Below are 22,459 nucleotides of genomic sequence, written 5' to 3'. Positions count from 1 at the left end.
CTGAGTGACTTCCCTTACCTTAGCCAAATTAGTGGGCCGTCTGGCCGCTCCATGGAGACCCGCCACCAGAGCCTGGCGATACACTTTCAGGCGCTCCCTACCTTCCGGGGCATTGAAATCCCAGTTTGGCCTGACGAGTGGGAAACCAGCATCAATCTCGTTAGGCAGCTGGGTAGGTTGCCCATTGGCGCCTAATACATTTTTTCTGGCTTCTAAAAGAACCCGTTGCCTCTCCTCAGTCGTTAGGAGAGTCTGGAGCAGCTGCTGACAATCATCCCATGTGGGCTGGTGGGAGAAAACAAGAGATTCTATTAAAGCGGTAAGGGCCTGTGGATTTTCGGAAAAAGTTGGGTTATGCATTTTCCAATTATAAAGATCTGCAGAGGAAAAGGGCCAATATTGGAGAGATCTATTCCCTTGGCCGTCGGGGGGGCCATACTCTCTAAGAGGTAGGGCAGTGGAGTCCGGGGAGATAGCCCTCCGGCTCCTAGTGCCCGCTGAGGGACCCCTTTCTTCTTCCATCATGGATGGTTCCCTTGGTGCCGAGGGCAGTGGAGCTGGGGGTCCTCTAGGTGGTAGGGGATTTGGGGCCGGAGGATAAGGGGGTGGGGAATCCAAAAGAAGCAAATCGGACTGCGGGTCAGGATAAATCGCCTTCGGTGGATCCGGGGCGTCAGGTAGCTTTTCCGTGTTGGGGTTTTTCTTTAAGGCTAATATCTCCGACGCTCCTGATGTATGCGCGGACGTACCTGTTGAGGAAACAAAGGGCCGGACCCACGGAGGTGGGGAGAGAATTAAATCTTCCCAGACCAAGACATATGGTACTTGGTCTGGATGTCCGTGGGGATCTATATTAAATATCTTAGACTTCAGCAGCTTAATCTTGTCTAATAAAAAGGATCCTTCGGGGGGCCATCCTATCTGAAATGTTGGCCATTCAGAGGCACACAAAGTCTGCCACTTTCCTTTCTTTACCTCTACCGAAAAATTATGGGCTCTGGCCCGAACTTCGGTCCAATGGCTTAGGGTAAGGGAAAGAGGAGTCGTCATAGTTTGTCCCATTGTCGTCCGTCAGAGAAGAAGAATAGACCACAATACAGAAACAGTTAAAACTCCACGAAACACATATACGCATGGGCCACCGCGAGCTCGCTTCAAAACCGAAACTTCTTCAGATGGCAGTTATCACCAAGGGAACTGCCGAAACCGAGTGAAGGGGAGACAGAGTTTGCCTCTCCTTCCAGATGAGCACCAGGGCGTCCCCTAGGGCTCATGGACGCCGGCTATTAGCACGTCTGCCTAGCCAGAGGTCCGATACAGATTCCATAATAAGCCGATTCTTACGGCTTTCCTCCGATAATGGCCCACAAAGAACAAGGGACAAACAGACAATCAAGCTCGAGCTTACCTGGTACCTCCAACTCCCGATGTTCTTGTGGTCCGGGGCGAGTGGAATCCCGGACGAGCCCCCAAATGTTAGACCTGCGCGGTCTCCTAGGAGTTTCAACTCGCCCAGGAAACAACAAGAGTCGGAAGTCGATGCAAAACGCAAGAGGTTTATTGAAGGCCGGTGCACCGGGGTTCCTTGGTCCTCACGCAGGAGGTCGAAGAAGGAACCCTTTTGGGCGCGAATATGTCAGTTTTATAGGTTCCCACTTCCCCGTATGTAAATTATAGATTTGGTTGTGTTCTCCTGCTGATTGGTCCCGGCTTAGGCTCGGACCAGAGAGGGAACTTGTCCCCAGCTGCCTGATTGGTCTTTGACAGACACCTTTTTTACATTTTGTTATCTCCCTCCTTCTCGGAAGGGGGCCGGACATCCTGGAAATTCACCCATTGTCTAAGAAGCCCCTATTGTCTGGAGAGTTCTTAATCATTAGCTGGAACAATGTCTCTCGAGTCCCACACTCTCTAACTCTGGACTGTCTCACCCCACTCCATCCTGGTCAGTGCCTCCTATCTGTATGTTTCAGGTTATTTGCGTTAACAGATAGTTTGGGTAGAGTAGGCAAGACAGAGTGACAGCGAGTGGCCTTAGAACTGCACACTGAGGTGGCTTAGGCTCTGGGAAAGGGCTTCACAGAAGCGACAACACACACAGGGTCACACAGCCTCCAATGCAGCCAATGGTTCACAAAGGTAGGATAGAGAATAGAAACAGGAAATCGAGACAGTGGTCAGTATTCAATAGTCCAGAGAGGCAAAGAATTCATATCTGGGAGGTCTTTCCAATCCTGTCTAAGGCTCAGGAATGGAGAGGCTGCACTGAATGAAGGAGGGGAGTGGTATCATGTGCTATCATGCGGCTCCTGTGCACAGGACCATTAAGAGCAGACACCAGCACTTCATCTGGGAAGCCTGTCTTCTGCAGCCTTCATCTTGACCCACCTCGCACTTCACTGCCTGACCTGTTCTTTTTTTTTTTTTTTTTTGCGGTACGCAGGCCTCTCACTGTTGTGGCCTCTCCCGTTGCGGAGCACAGGCTCCGGACGCGCAGGCTCAGCGGCCATGGCTCACGGGCCCAGCCGCTCGGCGGCACATGGGATCCTCCCGGACCGGGGCACGAACCCGCGTCCCCTGCATCTGCAGGCAGACTCTCAACCACTGCACCACCAGGGAAGCCCCCTGACCTGTTCTTGACTAACCTTGATCCTTGGACTCATTACATATTTATAGACTGACAGGTGCTGCCAGTCCTGACACTTAATCTGATCTCTGGCCCTGAGTCTGGCTTCTTTCCTCACCCACAGTTTGCATTTACTCCCTTTGATGATACTGCTTTCCTCTCAGCCAAACATCTCCCTGGGCACAGACTCAACTGCAGGTCCTGACTCAGCTCTCCGCAGAGAAAGATATATACAGAACTGTTAATTAGGTATAAGATTGTTAGATAATGAAAGAGAGAAAAGAGAGCTCTAAGGTATTTCGGAGGTAGTTATTCCAGGAAGTGGATATAACCCCAAGGATTGAGTGAGTAAAGGGACAGACTTGGAAACTTAGAAGAGGAGTCCTCGAGATGAAACACGGACCTCTGAGGAAGCTGTGTCTCCAAGTTGAGAGAAGCATACTTAGGAGGAACAATGAGGTTGGTTCTGATGTCTCTGAGATGGTGAGATGATACTGATTCTGCAAGTTGTGGAAAATGCAAGGCAGATTCAGGTGCTGCTGTTGGCTGAAGAAAGGTTGCTGGGGTGACAACAGAAGGAAGTAGCCAGGCAGCTTCATGGGGAGCAGACATAAAGGAGCAAGCCTCTTCTTCCCCTTCCAGCCCCTCTAGGGCCCCCTTTTGGCAAAACCTAAATAGGAACCAGCTGCCAATGCCCAATGTGGTTTGCAATGTGCCCCAGCATCATAGAGCTGCACATTGAAGTGTAGGTTTAGAGCTGATTGGCAGTAATTCAATACCGGGCAGGTGTGCCTTTTCTTCCTTCCACAAATATGTGAGTGTCTACCTTGTTCTAGGCACAGAGGATAGAACAATGAACAAAACAATAATATTTTCTCCTCGAGTAGCTTACATTACATTATATTATTACATTATAATGAGGAAAGATAGGTGGACAAAAAATAAGTAAAAAACATAGCATGTCAGGTGGTAAGTGCTCTGAGGAAAGGTAAAGCAGGGAAGGTGATAGGACAGCTGAGGGGTGGGAAGGGCAGGTATCAAGGTTAACCTGGCTGTTAAAGGAAGGGTTGAGCAAATGACACAGAGTAAACAAAGATGGAGGGACTGAGTCACGAAAATATGTGAGGAAAGAGCTTCTACATAAGGGTAGGGTGGAGAGGAAGGCCGATTGTGCCGGGCCTTATCTGCCATCAGAAGGGGTGTGGCCATTATCATGGTGATATGGGCCGCATATTAGCAGCTTTGGAGCACAGAAGTGACACGATCTCATGTGTTTTTGAAGGATCCTTCTGGGTGCTCTTTTGAAATTAGATTCTCCTCCCTGGATTCATCTTGGCCCAGCCATCAGGAACCTAATTCTGGGTCTAGAGTCTGGCCTTCCAAATGCATCCTTTTTGTCTCTCTGTACCTGCCTTTCATAGTACTTCAGTGGGCGCCCAGCCGAGGTTCAGATGCCTCTTCTCTTGCCACTTCACTCCACAATCATGGTCTCTGTTTTTTGTACCCTCTGAATAGCCTCTCCTGCAGTTGGTCTTGATATATTAACCTACATCTCTGGTGGTACGCTCAGCCTTGTGAGAGTTGGGGGTGGCTTCTTATCCAACATTTGTTCATTCTTTCAACAAATATAAATTGAAAACCTACTATGTGACAAGTACTCATGTACTGAGGATGACAGTGAACTAGATACATCAGTGCCCTGTTCTAGAGGTAGCAGTGATGGAGGAGACAAAAATTTTAAAAACCTGTAAAGAAGATAATTTCAGAGAGTGATAAATGACATGAAGATAACAAGTTGGCTATGACAGAGTATGACAGCTGGCTACTGGAGACTGAAAGGTCAGGGAAGGCCTCTGTTTAGGCCTTAGATATTTGAGCAGAAACCTGAATGATAAGCAGTCAGCCATGTGAAAATCTGGGGTCAGCAAACACTGATGGGCGTCAGCATTTGAGAGTCCTCTTAATCTGGGAAATGGTCATTTGAGATATTTAGAGCCAGAGGAATGTGCTTGAAAATCCCTTATTGTACATCTCTCTCTCTCTCTCTCTCTCTCTCTCTCTCTCTCTCTCTAGTATTTTACTGGGACCACAGAGTAATTGATATTTTAACGCTTTCTGATAAGGCATCACATTCAGATACTTTTCTTTCTCAAATATGTGAACTAAAATATTACCTGCCGTATCAGTAAACAAAGGATGTTGCAGCCATCAAGCCATCACGTTACAGCCACCCAGGTGGTGAGCCCTGAGGGAACTCAGGATGGAGACAAAGGGGCTGTACCCTGCCAAGTCCATCTAGCAGTCAGCTGCTGCAGCTATCCCCTGACAGTGCACCCTGAGGAAACTCAGGGTGAGAAAACACAGGATACTGACCCCAGATAGCTGAGGTGCATATCAAAGGAATGATTTTAGTGAGCCCAGACTCTTGCATCTTCCCATACATAGAAAAGTGCTAAATTCCTTAACTTGAGATAGCTACTTTTCTTTTATTAACAGTAATCTTTTGATGTTCCGACTACTTGGTCTTTTGTTGCAAAAACTCCTATATATAATGGCTCTCCCCCTTGCCTCTTTGGAACAGTTTCTTAGTGTTATCTGAGATGCTGTGTCCCAGGCTTGAAGTCCTCAGAATGTCTATCAAATTCTCAACTTTTAGGTTGTGCACTTTTTTTTCAGTCAACACATATTTTACCAAGTATCCTGTGTAGGGATATTAAAGAACCATGTGGAATCTCTTAACTCAGGCTCATCTGATCCTCAGGTGTATCCCTTATTGGACCCCAAATTAGCAGAGCCTTTTAAAATATTGTTTCAAGATAATTATATTGATACATTCATAGAAAGTTGCAAAAAAATTTCAAGGAGTTCCCACATCCCGTTCACCCAGTGATCCCCAAAGGTAACATCCTGCAATACCAAAACCAGGAAATAAATATATGGGTACCATTCATGGTACCAATGCTTATTCAGATTTCACCAGTTTTATGTGCACTCATTTGTGTATATGTGTACAGTTTTATGCAATTATATGTAATCATTACCACAATCAAGATGCAGAAGTGTTCCAAAAACATAAGGTCCTTTCCTTCTATCCATTTGTAGCCACACCTATCCCTCCACCCCATACCTAACCCTTGGCAACTTCTAATCTGTTCTCTATTTCTATAACTTTGTTATTTCAAGAATTTTTTATAAATGGAATCATAGCTTTCACTCAGCTTAATTCTCCTGCGATCCATCCAAGTTGTTGCATGTATCAATAGTTTATTCCTTTCATTGCTGAGTAGTATTCCATGTTATGGGTGTACAGCCTAGTTTGTTTAACCATTCATCTGTAGGAAAACATTTGGGTTGTTTCCAGTTTTTGACCATCATGAATAAAGCTGTTATGAACATTCATGTATGAGTTTTTGTGTGAACACATATTTCCCTTTCTCTGGGATAAATGTCCAGGAGCATAATTGCTAGTTCAGATGGTAGGTGCATATTTATTTTATTATTATTTTCTAGAAACTGCTAAACTGTTTTCCAGAGTGACTATGCCATCTCACTTTCCCACCGCTGATGCATAAATGATCCAGTTTCTCCACATCCTCACTAACATTTTGAGTTATCACCTATTCTTTTTATAGCCATTCTGATAGGTATGTAGTGGTAGATCATTTGTGGTTTTAGCCATTTCCCCAATGGCTAATGGTGTTGAGCATATTTTCATGTGCTTATTTGACACCTGTATATCCTTTTCAGGAAATGTCTGTTCAATTCTTTTGGCTGACTTTTGAGAATTCACACATGTTTGTATATCAATTCTCCACCAAGATTGGGACCTTGCTTACAAACTTCAGTTGGCTGTTATTCTAGGAAAAGCAATTCATCCATGTGCATATGCAGTTTCCCGAAGCATTACAAAAGAATATCCACTATAATGACATTTCCAGTACACCCCTCTTCACCAGTTTAGAAGAATAAATTAAGTTTACATCTTCCTTTTTTTTAATGTTCCAAGTATACAGCATACGGTTGAATGTAATGAAACTCAATCTCCTTGGTTCAAAATCTCCAAAGCTGATTTGTTTTAGACTAAAAGCATTTCAATTAGTATGAGTAAGAGAAGTGTTATTATACTTGGTTCGTAGTTATCTTCTTACTTTATTTAGACAGATTTCTTATTTTGGGTAAAAAGATACATGCTCACTGTAAAAGAAATTTTTTTAAGCTTGAGAGAACAGAGAAAATACATATTATCCGAAGTCTCATTGTCTAGGTAGAGATAATCACCGTTAACATTTGGTGAGCATACATCTAGATTTCTTTCTGTATATATATTCTCTGCACACTTAAAACACATCCACAATTTATATAATTGATATATTATTCTGCACCTTGTTTCTCATAAGTGTATATCACTGACTTCTTTCCATATTAGTATAGATCTTCATTTTTAAAACTTGCATAGTAACTCATTGTGTGTGTGTTTACTTAATCATGTTCCCTATAATGGACATTTAGATTGTTTCTAATTTTTTGCTATTATAAACAATGCTTTAATGAATGTGCTTGTGGGATAGCTTGTTGAATATTTATAGTTATTTTCTTAGAGTAAATCTCAAGAAGTGGGATTGCTGAGCTAAGTCATACGCACATGTATGTGCACATATATATATATGTCAGTTTGTACATGTTTACAAACTGCCTTTTAGAAAGATCGTGTTGATTTAAATTTTCACATACACTACCTGGGTAAGGTTCTCGTAAATTTCTTAATCTTTTCCTTGTGTCTCCCTTCTAACAAATTTCTCTCTTTTATTTTTTTCTTAAGGATTGGAACACATATCCAAATGACTTTTGATCATTTATATATATATTTTTTAACATTTTGGTTTATTTCTTGTCCTTTTTTCTATGGACTTTAATTTTCGTTTATAATTTTTAAACTGCTAACTGAGATAGGAGTGCAGGGCTTTATGAGGCTAGTCAGGAAAAGTCCTGTAGAATGGCCATCTTCTAGACCTTTTCCTCCAAAAAACCTTTCAGGAACCTGGTGTATTTCAATGGTTTTGTTATCTGAACATCTAGCTTAGTTCCACAATAGTGATGGGAATGATAAGGACAAGCAGCATGGCAATGACATTAACTTGTGGACAGAGTAATTACAATTAGGAGGAAAAAAAAATGTCCACCTAACACTAGATAAGAATTCAGTTACAACATGTCTTCTTTTTTATTTCCAACAGTTTCTCAGAATTTTTCTCATTGTTCTCTTTAGCAAATAAAAGCTGATACTTCTAAAATTTCAGCAGCACACTCTCCCTCACCCCAATTCCACAGTATTTTCATGGATTGTAGAAAACTAGTGTGAAGTGTTTGCAAGATACTTAAAGCATATTTTTGGAGTGAGTTCTAGAAGTTCCTGTACTTTAAATTTATGGTGCTAGATATAACAGTGGAATTTTCTAGCTACTGTATATCTGGCTTCTTATTAATGATAGTACAGTAGCAAAATACCTGATTATAGAAACCTTTTCCTTTTTCTAGGCATTTTAGCTTCTATTAATTTCTCTGTTCAGGTATTCTGAGCTGGATTTCCAATGTCATTAGCCAAATGCAAGAGGAGCAGGTGGGATGGTGGAGTGGAGTCAGCCAGAAGTAAGAGGTTCCATCTGTTTCTGCAGAAAATTAGTTGTGTCAACTTGGACGAATCCCTAGCATTGCAGCTTCATTATCTTAAAGACCGAGAGATTGAATTGTGACATAATAAAGGCCCTTCAAATATGAGATTATATAAAAATAATTCATAAACTCATGTAAATATAACATTTTACACTGTATTTGCCAGGCATTCTACTTGCAAAGGAAAACCTTTAAACCTTAAAAAATCTGGATGACTATACACAAAATGTGCTAAAATGATACAAGAATTAATAGAAAGTCATCATTTGCCATGCAGAAAGAAAAAGTTTAAACTACACCCCTACATCTTAAATCCTTAAGAGGGTTATTAATTATAGTTCTCCAAACTTCACATCCAGCATCTCTGTGACCTCAGGCCTTTGGCCCTATTTATATATAAGACCAAATGCGGGGGAGGGAGTGGGTCTGAAAGCGCTCTAATTTTTGTTTGTCAGACGTTCTGTGTAAGCTCAGGGGTATCTACGTATTTTTTAGAAGGCGCTCCGCAGCTTCCGGGCCAGTTGACTCTCTAAAGGATGAAAGACGGCTCCGTCTACATAACTTGACCAAAAAAGAGTGTGATCTCAGATGCAGGGAAGGGGGCGTGGAATTACAACCCAGAGTTTACTCTTTACTTCCCTCTCTGGATTTGCAGCCCGGGAAGTTAAGACACCAACGGCGCGTCCTCGCCAAGCGCTCGGAGGGCCGGGCGGGGCAGTTACAGGCACCGAGACACTAAGGGGGGGTCAGACCCAGGACGCCGGCAACGCCCGGGCTCTGCCTGTACCTGCGAACCTGTAATAACAAGTGGGCGCTCCCTGGGACCCCCTCGGGACGCCTCAAGCCTAACAGAGAAAAGGCTAGAATCCGAAGCCTGCTTTACTTAGGTTTAGGACCTCCCCGCCCGGCTGGGGGCGTGTCTCCTCGGTTAGGGGCGGGGCGTTCCTGGCCCGGAGTAACCGCTGCGACCCCCGGCGCCCCGTCCTCGTCTCCACTCCCGGCTCCGGACTGCCGGTGGGGCGGGGTCGTAAAACGCCTGGGAACTCCAGGTACTCGTCCCGTTGCCAGGCGATGGGGGAAGGAGGAGGGGCTGAGGAGAAAGAGCAGCGGCGCTCCGCCCGACAGGGGAACACGTAAGAAAGGCGGCCGCGCAGCCGCCCTACCACCTTTCGGGGCCTCCCGCTCCGACCCAACCCTGGAGCCTGAGCTGCGCATGCGTCGCGCGAGCGGCCGCCTCCGCCTCTAGTAGGGCTCGCGGCGGGGCTGAGCGTCCGGACCCGCGGTCGGAGCCGCCCAGGAGCCGGTGAATCGAGTGGTCTCGTCAGAAGGGCACGGGAGGGCAGGCGCACAAAGAAGGAGCGCCGCGTTCACCGCGGCTGAGAAAAATGGTGTTCGAGTCGGTGGTCGTGGACGTGTTGAACCGGTTCTTGGGGGACTATGTGGTGAACCTGGACAAGTCCCAGCTCAATCTGGGCATCTGGGCAGGTAACGAGACCGCCGCTGCCCCTCCATCTCGCCTCCCTCCCGGGATCCCGTTGCCGGAGCCCGGCCCAGCCTTCTTGGGGCCTCGGGCCCCTCGCTGCCACCTGCCGCCGCCCTCGTTGGGGTCAGATTACATAGAGCCGGGCGGCAGTTGCGGGGCCTCCGCCGGCAAGTTATTTTTTTGCCGGAGGGGAGTGGGGTCTCGGGTGCGGGATGAAAAGGGCCCCCTTTTTCCGCTGAGGGGACCCGCAGTAGACTCCAGGGTTCTGGAGTTCACGTTCCACAGAGGCGCCCTTTTCTGCTTCTCGCGGTCGGGTTTCAGCTGTGCTGGGCGAGGGGCGGCCACGAGACACACCTGGACTTGGTCTGGTCCCTGTTATTTTACCCCCCTTGGATTGTGCCGGAGGCCCCGGGCAGCCCACGGAGTGTCGCACGCCGCCTCGCACGTGAAAGCAAGGCGCTGTGACCGAAGACGCTCTCTTCCTTCCTCGCCCAGTCTCCGGGTACCGCTAAACTGTGCTGGTTTCTCGGCTCCCCTTTCCGGCCTCACCACCTGGAGTCCCGGTGGCTCGCCTGGGTTCGGCTGATAACACAGAGTGAAAACTCCTGGGCAGAATTACTCGAACGGTTGGTTGTGTGATTTCAATTCACGACCTGACCCAGCAGGGTGTCACGCTTGTTAAGGCTTTGGGGTTTTGTGGGTCACAGTGAGTTACTGAATTTTTTAAGAAACTAGGTGCGCTGTGCAGCATCTCAGACCTGTAAAAGACGGGGATGAACCTGTCCTTAGGTTGCTGAGATGGTGAAGGACCGACGCTTTACTTTGTGTCTGTTTATTCTGGTGCGCTTCCTTATTTGGAGTTTGATTTTCAGTGCTTCCACTGTTTTTGTATTATACTTTTATCTATTTTAAACACCCATTAGAAATTAGATTCCTTTTCTTTATGAAATGCGTCTCCCAGGCCAAAGCTAGAGTTAATTTTTGTGTGTGAGTCGTATATTGTTTCTTTTTTTAAAAATTTTACTGTTCTTGAATATGCCCCTGCAGCCTTCTTCTAAAGTACTTACTTATCTTAATATTTCTCCTTTATGAAATAGTGTAAATAGATAATTTAGTTTGATAAAGAAAACCTCTTGTTACTACTGTTGGCATCTAGTACCTTGATAGAGAGTGGGACCACAAGAACTAAGGACATAAATGCTAGCTCATCACTCTGACTAGTACCAGAAATTTGCAGATGGTTTATACTGTGTTGCTTCTCATTTGCAAAATAAAAATGATAAAAGTGGTCTCCACCTACCTCATTAGGAAGCCTTGAGAACATTGTGTTGTGCTTTGACCTATACTGGAAATGGCTTCTACATTCAAGGCGGAGGTTTGTGTGGAGTGTGATTTATCAACGGATTTGTTCATTTAAAATTTGCATACACTAAATTCACTCTTGTGATGTACAGTTCTGTCAGTCTTGACAAATGCAAGGAAGCAAGTATCCACCACCACAATCTTGATACAGCAAAATTACATGAAGACCTCAACATTTCCTCTGCTGCCCCTTTGTAGTCTCCCACCCAGCCCCCATCCCTTCTCCTGGCAACCCCTGATCTGTTTCCATCCCTACAGTTTTGCCTTTTCTAGAGTGCCATATAAACGGAATTCTGTGGTATGTAGCTTTTGGGGTCTGATTTCTTAATTTCACTCCTTTCACTTATACAAATGGATTTGAGAGGCATCCATGTGTTGCATGCATCAGTATTTCATTCCTATATTTTTGAGTAATATTTTATTGTATCCTGTAAATGTTTATCCGTTCACCAGTTCAGGGACATTTCAGTTGTTGGTGATTATGAATAGAGCTACTATAAACATTCATGTATACGTTTTTGTGTGGACATAAATTTTTATTTCTTTTTGGGATTTCGAGGTTCCATGGTAAGGGAATACTTAATTTAGATGAAACTGTGGAACTGCTTTTCAAGTGGCTATCCATTTTGCTATCTCACTAACATTGTATGGGTGTTTAGTTGCTCTGCACTCTCACTAGCACTTAGTATTGTCATTTAAAACACTTTTTTAAAGCTTTTCTAATAGGTAAATAGTGGTAAAGCCTTGTGGTTTTAATTTGTATTTCCTTAGTGATTGAGGGTGTTGAGCATCTTTTCATGTTATTCCTTGCTGTTTGTATATTTCTGTTGGTGAAATGTCTGTTCAAATCTTACTCATTTTAATTGGATTATTTTTCTGTTGAGATTTAATTTACATACCATTAAATTCACCCTTTTAAAATGTACAAGTCAGTGTTTTTTAGTATAGCCACAAAATAGTGCAACTGTCACCACTATCTAATTCCGGAACATTTTCAACACTCCAAAAATAAATCTTATACCTATAAACAGTCAGTACAGATTTATCCCCACCCTTCCTCTGGCAACCAGTAATCTACTTTCTGTCTTCTGTGGATTTGCTAATTCTGGACATTTCATTTAAATGGAATCACAGGGGCTTCCCTGGTGGCGCAGTGGTTAAGAATCCGCTTGCCAATGCAGGGGACATGGGTTCGATCCCTGGTCGGGGAAGATCCCACCTGCCACGGAGCAGCTAAGCCTGTGTGCCACAACTACTGAGCCTGCACTCTAGAGCCCGCGAGCCACAACTACTGAAGCCCGCGCGCCTAGAGCCTGTGCTCTGCAACAAGAGAAGCCACTGCGATGACAAGTCCATGCACCGCAACAAAGAGTAGCCCCTGCTTCCTGCAAGTAGAGAAAGCCTGTGCACAGCAACAAAGACCCAACGCAGCCAAAAATAAATAAATAAAATAAAATAAATAAGTGGAATCACAATATACATGGCCTCTTTTTCTGGCTTCTTTCCCTTAATTTTATATTTTCAAGGTTCGTTTATATTGTAGCGTATATCAGTATTTCATTCTTTTTTGTGACTAATATTCCATTATATGGATATAACTCATTTTGTTAATCCATTCATCAGTTGATGGACATTTAAGTTATTATTTTTCCTTTTATGAGTAATGCTGCTGTGAACATTCATGTACAAGTTTTTCGTGAGCATATATTTTAAATGCTTTGGGTATGTACCTAGAAGTGGAATTTCTGAGTCATATGGTAACTCTTTTAGACTTTTTAAGGAACTTCCAAACTCTTTTCCAAAGTGTTTTCTTATTGTTGAGTATTGAAGGTTCTTTAAATATTATGGATACAAGTCCTTTGTAAGATACGTGATTTAAAAATACTTTCTCCCAGTCTTTTCCAAGTCTGTCTTTTGCAAAATAAAAGTTTAAAATTTTGATCAATTCCAGTTTATCAAAAAATTTTTATGTCATGCTTTTTTTTAATTTTAATTTTTTAATTTTTGGCTGTGTTGGGTCTTCATTGCAGTGCACGGACTTCTCATCACAGTGGCTTCTCTTGTGGAGCACTGGCTCTGGGCGCGTAGGCTTCAGTAGTTGTGGCTCGAAGGCTGTAGAGCACAGGCTCAGCAGTTGTGGCACATGGGCTTAGTTGCTTCACAGCATGTGGCATCTTCCCCGACCAGGGCTCGAACCTGTGTCCTCTGCACTGGCAGGCAGATTCTTAACCACTGCACCACCAGAGAAGTCCCAATGTCATGCTTTTCATGAGTCAGTTATATCTGTGAAATCTTTAACCCAAAGTCACAAAGATTTTCTCTTATGTTTTATTCCAGAAGTTTTATAATTTTATATTTTACATTTTTGTAAATGTAAAATTTCTGATCCATTTTTGTATAAAGTGCAGTATAGGTTGAAGGTTGGGGTTTCTTTGTTTGCATGTCGATACAAATGTCCAATTTTTCTAGCACGAGTTGCTTAAAAGAATATCCTTTCTCCATCGAATTATCTTTGAACGTTTGTAAAAAAATCAGTAGACTTTATATTTTATGGGTTTATTTTTGAACTGTATCTGTTTCAACGATCTGTGTGTCCATCTGTTCACCTATACCATGCTTATCTTGATAACTGTAACTTTATAGTGTCTTGAAATCAGGTAGTGCGATCCCTCTAATTTTGGTGTTTACCACATTTTAAAAATAATGTGTTAGTGTTTTATGTATCAAAGTTGGTTATATTTTGTTAAATGAAGCTTTGAATAATAGCTAGAATTTTTAAAAATTCTTGGAGAATTTAAAAAGCAATAGTTTTTGTTTGTTTGTTTTTTTGCGGTACGCGGGCCTCTCACTGTTCTGGCCTCTCCCGTTGCGGAGCACAGGCTCCGGACGCGCAGGCTCAGTGGCCATGGCTCACGGGCCCAGATGCTCCGCGGCACGCGGGATCTTCCCGGACCAGGGCACGAACCCGTGTCCCCTGCACCGGCAGGCGGACTCTAAACCACTGTGCCACCAGGGAAGCCCAAAGCAATAATTTTTTGATAAACTTAGAGGGTTAAAAAATTCTTTGAAAATTTCAATAATAGACGCTAAATGTTACATAGGAAAAATGTTAAGATGATGGGCTTAATATTTTATGGTCTAATATCAGAAGGATCTGTTAGTTTTAAATGTATGGTTTTGCTAGGTTTCTGTGTAATAATCCGGCCAATTTCACTATTGGCATATGAATCGTATGAATTAGTATACAGGAGTTAAATGGATGGTTTCATATCTAATAATGGAAAAATTGTTTCAGAGATGGCTCTTTGGAAATTAGAATTCATTTTTCCTTAGAAACATTGTTATATATGAATGGAGTTTAGAAAAACTAATTATAGTGCAGCAGAACAGTACTACTATACTGGGTCCTGTACGGTATGTAGACTGAGTGCCAGAAGCATCTATTTTGTGTAAGGAGAAAGACGAATTGAGTTTTTTCTCCAACTCTTGGCAAATTCTGATGTTGGTAAAGTATACTTTTTATACAGTGTTATTTACACCCTTCCACCCACCCTTCCCGTGTATCACCTATTTAGGGAGGTGGTAGTATTTATACTTCATAGACTTCATCTGAAGTTCGCCTCCCTACTTTGCTAAACCATCTAGCATTTAATATTTCCTTCAAGAGCTAGGCTGCATCAGAATCAGTCATACATGCTTGTTAGAAATACAGATTTTTTTGGAACCACTTCCCAGACATTATAATTCATTTATCTAGAGTAGGACACCAAAAAAGTTTTTTTTAAAACAAATGACACAGGGGATTGTGATGTACAACTGGGTGCATTTGAAGAGCACTTTCAGGGCAAAAATACTAGAAATTCAGGGGCAGAAGTAATAGTAAGCGTGGCTTGTATGATAGAATTATCATTTGTAACATAGAGCGTACCTCTTAATGTTGTTATAGTTTTCCTTCTCACTTTCTTGTTGTTTGCTCCAGAATTACAGTACTTGGGCAAATTAAAAAATTTTGTTATGCCCGCCATCTTTATGTAACATTAGAAACTCAGATTTCTTCTTCTTTATCTTAAACTAACTTGCATATTCTATTTTTGAAATGGTAATCTCTCAGTTTTCTCTTTATATATAGTCTTATATTCAGTGGCCTCTTAATGCATACCCCCAGTATAACAGTAACTCTATAGGAAGATGAAGATTCAGCCAGGGCACAGTTCCTGATTTTAAGAAGTCATTCTTCTGTGATAGGAATATACTGGGAAACCAAACAAATGATTGTCTAGTGGAATTGCCAATTAAATATTGGTTTTTCTTTTATGTTCTTGTTACTGAACCAAATTTCCGTCTGCTTGCTGGCATGCAGTAAAGCCATTCTACTGACACCGGATTGTGGTAAAAGAAAGTGCAGCATTTATTGCAGGGCGCCAAGCAAGGAGTCCAGGGCGGCTAGTGCTTAAAAGACCTGAACTCTCCAAAGGCTTTCAGGGAAAGGTTTATAAAGACAGGGTGAGGGAGGGATTTGTGAGGTATGTGAACAGCTCGTGGACATTCTTCTGATTGGTTGGTGGTGAGGTTATTGAGGGTCAGCATCATCAACCTGGAGGTTCCAACCAGTCTGGGGTCTCTGTGATTGTGGGCAGCATACAGTTAACTTCTTCCACCTGGTGGCGGTTTCAGTATCTGAAAAAACAGCTCAAAGGACATGGCTCAGAATATTATCTATAGCCCTTGAGGAGGAACTAAAAGTCCTTGACTTTGTTAATGGCTAACTATTATTATTTTGCCTTGCTTGACTGTTTTCCTTTCTGCATTTTCTCAATTCTCTGATTAAATTTATTCTTTGACTAAAGTTTTTCTACAGACAAAAGGCAGGCGGAGGACATGGGTGGGTGTCTATCCTGGGAAGGCCTCATAGGGTCCTGCTTGGTTACATTCTAAGATACTTTCATAAAACTTTAGAGTTGAAAGGGAACATTTTATTATGACAAGTAGTCAAACATACATCAGTGTTACAAGATTTTACAGTCTATATCCATATACCCACAATCTAGATTCTACCATTAATTGGATATTAACAGTTTTATTGAGGTATAATTGACAAATAGTAAAATGCACATATTTAAAGTCTACAATTTGATAAATCTTAAAACGTGTTCACCTAGGAAATCATAATCATGATCAAGCTAATGAACATATCCATCATGCCCAAAAGTTTGCTTGCCCACACCCCCAGAGAAATCCATTATTACTACTTTTTCTACCGTACATACCTCTATTTCTGGTATACTGAGAGGTTTTGTTCAAGAATGTGTGTTGGATTTTGTAAAGTGATTTTTCTACATCTACTGATATGATCATAGGATTTTTCTATGAGCCATAGGATTGCATTGATTTTTGAATGTGGAACAAGGCTTTAATGCCTGGAATTAATCCCACTTCACCATAGTATTATTATTTTTATACATTGTTGGATTCAATTTTCTGATATTTTATTGAGGATTTTTGCATCTATGTTCATGAAAGATATTGGTCAGTAGTTTTTCTTTCTTGTAATATTTTCATCTGGTTTTGGTATTAGGGTAATACTGACCTCATAGATGAGTTAGAAATGTTCATATGTTATCTGGAAGAGATTGTAAGGAATTAGTGTCATTTTTTCCTTAAATATTTGGTAGAACATTAGTGAAACCATCTGGGCATTATGCTTTCAGTTTTGAAAGATTATTATTGATTCTGTTTCTTTTATAGATATAGGCCTATTTAGATGATTTTTTCTTGTATGTGTTTTTGTAGAGTGTATTTTTCAAGGAATTGGTACATTTCATCTAAGTTATAACATTTGTGGATGTGTTTATAATATTTCTTTACTAACCTTTTAATGTCCGTGGGATCAGTAGTGATGGCCCTTCCTTTCATTTCTGATATTAGTAATTTGTGTCTTTTCTCTTTCTTCTTAGTTAACATGGCTAGAGAGTTACCAGTTTTATTGATATTTTCAAAGAACCAGGTTTTGGTTTCATTGAAATCTCTATTGATTTTCTGGATTGAATTACATTGACTTCTCTAATTCTTATGATTTCTTTTCTTCTTACTTAGGATTTACTTTGCTCTTCTTTTTCTAGTTTCCTAAGGTGGAAGCTTAGATTATTGGTTTTAGATCTTTCTCCTTTTCTAGTATATGCATTGGATGGTATAAATTTCCCTCTAAGCCCTGATTTGCTGCATGTCACAAATTTTGATAAGTCATATTTTCATTTGACTCAAAATACTTTACGAATTTCTTTTGAGACTGCTTCTTTGACTTACGTGTTATTTAAAGCTAGTGTTTATTTAATCTTCAGATATTTGGGGATTTTCCAGCTTTCTTCCAGAAATCATTACGATTTCTAGTTTAATTCCATTGTGTTCTGAAAGCAAACTTGGTATGACTTCTGTTCCTTTAAATTTGTTAAGGTATGTTTTACGGCCCAGAATATGACTTATCTTGGTTAATGTTCTGTGTGAGCTTGAGAAGAATATGTAATCTGCTGCTGTTGGATGAAATGTTCTATAAATTTGTTATATCCCTTTATTATTAATTTGTCTGTGTCTTTATATTTAACATTGGTTTCTTGTCTTGCCATTTGTGACAACATGGTTGGACCTTGAGAATTATTTTGTTAACTTAAGTAAGTCAGATGGAGACAGACAAATGCTATATTTCACTCATATGTGGAGTGAAAAAAACAAACAGGGACTTCCCTGGCAGTCCAGTGGTTAGGACTCCATGCTTCCACTGCAGGGGGCATGGGTTCAATCCCTTGTCAGGGAACTAAGATCCTGCATGCTGTGTGGTGTGGCCAAAATATTAAAAACAAACAAAAAAACCCAAAACCAAAGTAAATGAAGAAACCAAACCAATCAAAAAACAAGTATGTAGATACAGAGAATAGAATAGTGGTTACCAGAGGGATAGGGGTTGGGGGGAGGGCAAAATGGGTAGAGGGTGTATGGTGATGTATGGTGATGACTGGAAACTAAATTTTTGGTGGTGAGCAAGCTTTTATACAAAAGTGGAAAAATAATTTGTACACGTGAAACTTATATAATGTTACAAACCAATGTTACCACAATAAAAAGTAATTAAAAAATAATTTAAAAATAAAGTGGGTTTCTTGTAGACACCTTGTAGTTGGGTTTGTTTTTTTATCCACTCTTATCATGTCTCTTTTAATTAGTATGTTCAGACCATTCACATTTAATTTAAAATGATTATTGATATAGTCGGGTTAATGGATTTATGTTTATCATAGTTGTAACTCTTTTTGTTGCATGTCTGTCTTTGCTTTTAAAAATCTCCGCCTGTTTTTCTTTCTCTGGTTTTAATTGAGTATTTTATATGGTTTAATTTTTTCTTTTTTTTTTTGGTCATTGCCTTAAAATTGCAGTATACATTTAAAATTTAGAACTAATCTAGGTCCACTTTCAAATAATACTGTCCTGCTTCAGGGATAGTGGAGGTATCTTGTAACAGTATTCCATTCCATTTCTTCTGCTTCTTCATAACATTGTTATTATTCATTTCACTTATCCATAAACTGTACTCAATGTACTGTTGCTATTATTATTTAGAACAATTTTCCATTAGACCTTTAAGAATAAGGAAACTAAAAGGCTTAATTTTACCTTAATTTATTCCTTCTCTAATGCTTTTGTAGGTCTGAGTTTCTGACCTCTATCATTTCCTTTCTTTCTGAAAACTTTTTTTTTTTTTTTTTTTTTTTGCTGTACTTGGGCCTCTCACTGTTGTGGCCTCTCCCGTTGCGGAGCACAAGCTCCGGATGCGCAGGCTCAGCGGCTATGGCTCACGGGCCCAGCCGCTCCGCGGCATGTGGGATCTTCCCGGACCGGGTCACGAACCCATGTCCCCTGCATCGGCAGGCGGACTCTCAACCACTGCACCACCAGGGAAGCCCCTCTGAAAACTTTTAACATTTCTTGCAAGGGAGGTCCACTGGCAACAAATTCTGTCAGTTTTTGTTTGAGAAAGATTTTATTTCTCCTTCACCCCCATCCCCATTACAGATTGTGGTTAAATACATACAATTTGAAATTTATCATAACCATTTTTAAGTGTACAGTGGCATTAGGTATATTCTCATTGTTGTGTAACCATCACCACATCCATCTCCGGAACTCTTTTTGTCTTGCACAACTGTAATACTGTACCCATTAAGCAGTAACTACACATTTTCCCTCCCCTCTGCCTCTGGCAACCACCATTCTATTTTGTGCCTCTATGAATTTGACTATTCTAGGTACCCCATGTAAGTGGTATCATGCAATATTTGTTCTTTTGTGTCTGACATATTTCACTTAGCATAATGTCTTCAAGGTTAATCTGTTATAGCATATGTCAGAATTTCATTCATTTTTAAGCATGAATTATGTCCCATTGTATGTATATACCACATTTTGTTTCTCCATTCATCTGTCAGTGGACACAGTGGTGGTTTCCACGTTTTAGCTATTGTGAATAATGCTGCTACAAACATGAGTGTACAAATGTCTCTGAGTCCCTGCTTTCAAATATTTTTGGTATATACCCACAAGTGGAATTGCTGGGTCATATGGTAATTAATTTTTTCAGGGACCACGATACTACTTTCCATAGCAGTCACACTGTTTTACATTCCCACCAGTGGTGCACAAGGGTTCCAATTTCTCCGCATCCTCAGAAAATCATTACTTTGTTTTGTTGGTAGTAGCCATCCTAATGGATGTGAGGAGCCATCTCATTGTCATTTTGATTTGCACTTCCATATTGATTAGTAGTGATTTTGAACATCTTTTCTTGTGCTTATGGGCCATTTGTATATCTTCTTTAGAAAAATATGTGTTCAAGATCTTTGACCATTTTTAATTGGGTTGTTTGGTTTTTTGTTGTTGAGTTGTAGGAGCTCTTTATATATTCTGAATTAGATGTGTGACTTGTATATATTTCCTGTTCCATGTGTTACCTTTTCAATGTTGATAGTGTCCTATGATGCACAGAAGTTTTTAATTTTGATGAAGTCCAAATCTTCTATTTTTTGTTGTTGTTTTTTGGTGTCATGTCCAAGAAATCATTGCCAAATCGAGATCATGCAACTTTTTACCTATGCTTTCTTTTGAGAATTTTATAGTTTTAGGTCTGACATTTAAGTCTTTGATCCATTTTGAGTTAATGTTTGGATATAGTATTGAAAAGACAATTTCCAAATTGAATGATCTCAGTAGCCTTGTAAATAATCATTTAACTATATATGTGAGGGTTTATTTCTCGGCTCTCTATTCGATTGGTCTAAGTTTTTGTGTTCCAGCACCATGCTGGATTTTGTTTCGTTTTTATTGAAATAGAGTTGATTTACAATACTGTGTGAGTTTCAGGTGTACAGCATAGTGAGTCATTATTTTTGCAGATTATATTCTGCTATAGGTTATTAGTGGGTATAATTCCCTGTACTATATAGTAAATCCTTGTTTCTTATCTATTTTATATATAGCAGTTTGTATATCTTCATCCCATACCCCAAAATTGTCCCTCCTTCTGTCTCTCTCCCCTTTGGTAACCACAAGTTTGTTTTCTATGTCTGTGAACCTGTTTTGTATATACATTCATTTATATTATTTTTTGGATTCCATATATAAGTGATATAGTATAATGTTTGTCTTTCTCTGACTTTTTTCACTAAGCGTAGTATTCTCTAGGTCCATCCTTGTTGCTGCAGTTGGCCGTATTTCATTCTTTTTTATGGCTGAGTAATATTCCATTGTGTGTGTGTATGTATGTGTGTGTGTCTCATCTTAGTCCAGTCACCTATTGATGGGCATTTGGGTTGCTTCCATGTCTTGGCTATTGTAAATGGTGTTACTATGAACATTGGGGTGCATGTATCTTTTTTGAATTAGTGTTTTCTTTTTTTCTGGCTATATACACAGGAGTGGAATTGCTGGATCATATGCTAGTTCTATTTTTAGTTTTTTTAAGGTACCTCCATACTGCTCTCCATTGTGGCTGCACCAATTTACGTTCCCACCAACAGTGTATGAGGGTTCCCTTTTCTCCATATCCTCTCCAGCATTGTTGTTTGTAGACTTTTGATGATAGCCATTCTGACAGGTGTGAAGTGGTTTTGATTTGCATTTCTCTAATAATTAGCAATATTGAGAATCTTTTCATGTGCCTATTAGCCGTCTATATGTTGTCTTTGGGAAAATGTCTATTCAAGTCTTCCACCCATTTTTTTTAATGGATTGTTTGTTTTTTTGATATTGAGTTGTATGAGCTGTTTGCATATTTTGGATATTAACCCCTTGTCAGTCACATCATTTGCAAATATATTCTCCCATTCCATATGTTGTCTTTTTAGCAAGCACCATGTTGTTTTGATCACTGTGCTTTTGTTAGTACATTTCAAAATCAGGAAATGTGAGACTGCCAAGTTTCTTTTGAAGGTTGTTTTGACTGTTTGTGGGTCCTTTGAGATGCCATATGAATTTTTCTATTTCTGTAAAAAACATTGGGATTTTAATGTGGATTACATTGAATCTGTAGGTTGCTTTGAGTAGTACTGATATCTTAACAATATTGTCTTCCAGTCTGTGAACATGGAATGTCTTTCCATTTATATGTGTTTTTACTTTATTTCAACAATGTTTTATAGGTTTTGGGGTATAAGTCATTCTCCCTTCCCTCCCCCCCCATTAAGTTTATTCCTAAGCATTTTATTATTTTTGACGCTATTGTAAATGGAATTTTTTTCTTAATTTCCATCTTGAATTGTTCATTGTAAGTGTATAGAAACAACTGATTTTTGTGTTTTGATTGTGTACCCAGCAACATGCTGAATCCATTTATTCTAGCACGTTTTTTTTGTGGAATATTTGTTTTTCTTCATATAAGATCATGCTGTCTGAACAGAGAGAATTTTACTTCTTCCTTTCCAATGTGGATGCCTTTTATTTATTCTTCTTGCCCAATTGCTCTGGCTATGACTTTCTATGTTGAATAAAAGTGGCAAAAGTGGGCATCCTTATCTTGTTCCTGATGTTAGAGGAAAAGACTTGTCTTTCATCATTGAGTATGATGTTCATTGTGGGCTTTTCATATATGGCTTTAATATATTGAGGCAGTTTCCTTTAATTCCTAACTTTTTGAGTGTTTTTATCATGAAAGAATGTTGAAATTTTTTTGAATGCATTTTCTTCATCAGTTGCGGTGATCTGTATTTTTTCCTTCATTCTGTTAATGAGGTGTATCACATTGATTGAATTTGTATATTGAACCATCTTTCCATTCT

The 22,459-nt window shown here is 40.6% G+C and overlaps 1 protein-coding gene across 3 annotated transcripts in view; it reads left to right on the top strand.

Annotated features, from left to right (window-relative positions):
* Positions 1 to 9,532: 9,532 nt before the first annotated feature.
* The window catches only part of VPS13A (vacuolar protein sorting 13 homolog A), a 236,658-nt gene continuing 223,731 nt past the window's right edge, over positions 9,533 to 22,459 (top strand). For all 3 annotated transcript variants that reach the window (XM_060154950.1, XM_060154951.1, XM_060154952.1), the window contains exon 1: positions 9,533 to 9,781. In XM_060154950.1, the coding sequence (XP_060010933.1) occupies positions 9,682 to 9,781 (100 nt within the window). In that variant the 5' untranslated portion in view covers positions 9,533 to 9,681. The remainder of the gene's footprint in view (positions 9,782 to 22,459) is intronic.

The sequence above is a fragment of the Lagenorhynchus albirostris genome, chromosome 7, assembly GCF_949774975.1.
Source record: "Lagenorhynchus albirostris chromosome 7, mLagAlb1.1, whole genome shotgun sequence".
Taxonomy (NCBI): Eukaryota; Metazoa; Chordata; class Mammalia; order Artiodactyla; family Delphinidae; genus Lagenorhynchus; species Lagenorhynchus albirostris.
Note: the sequence above shows the minus strand (reverse complement) of the source record. Positions and strands in the feature narration are given on the sequence as shown.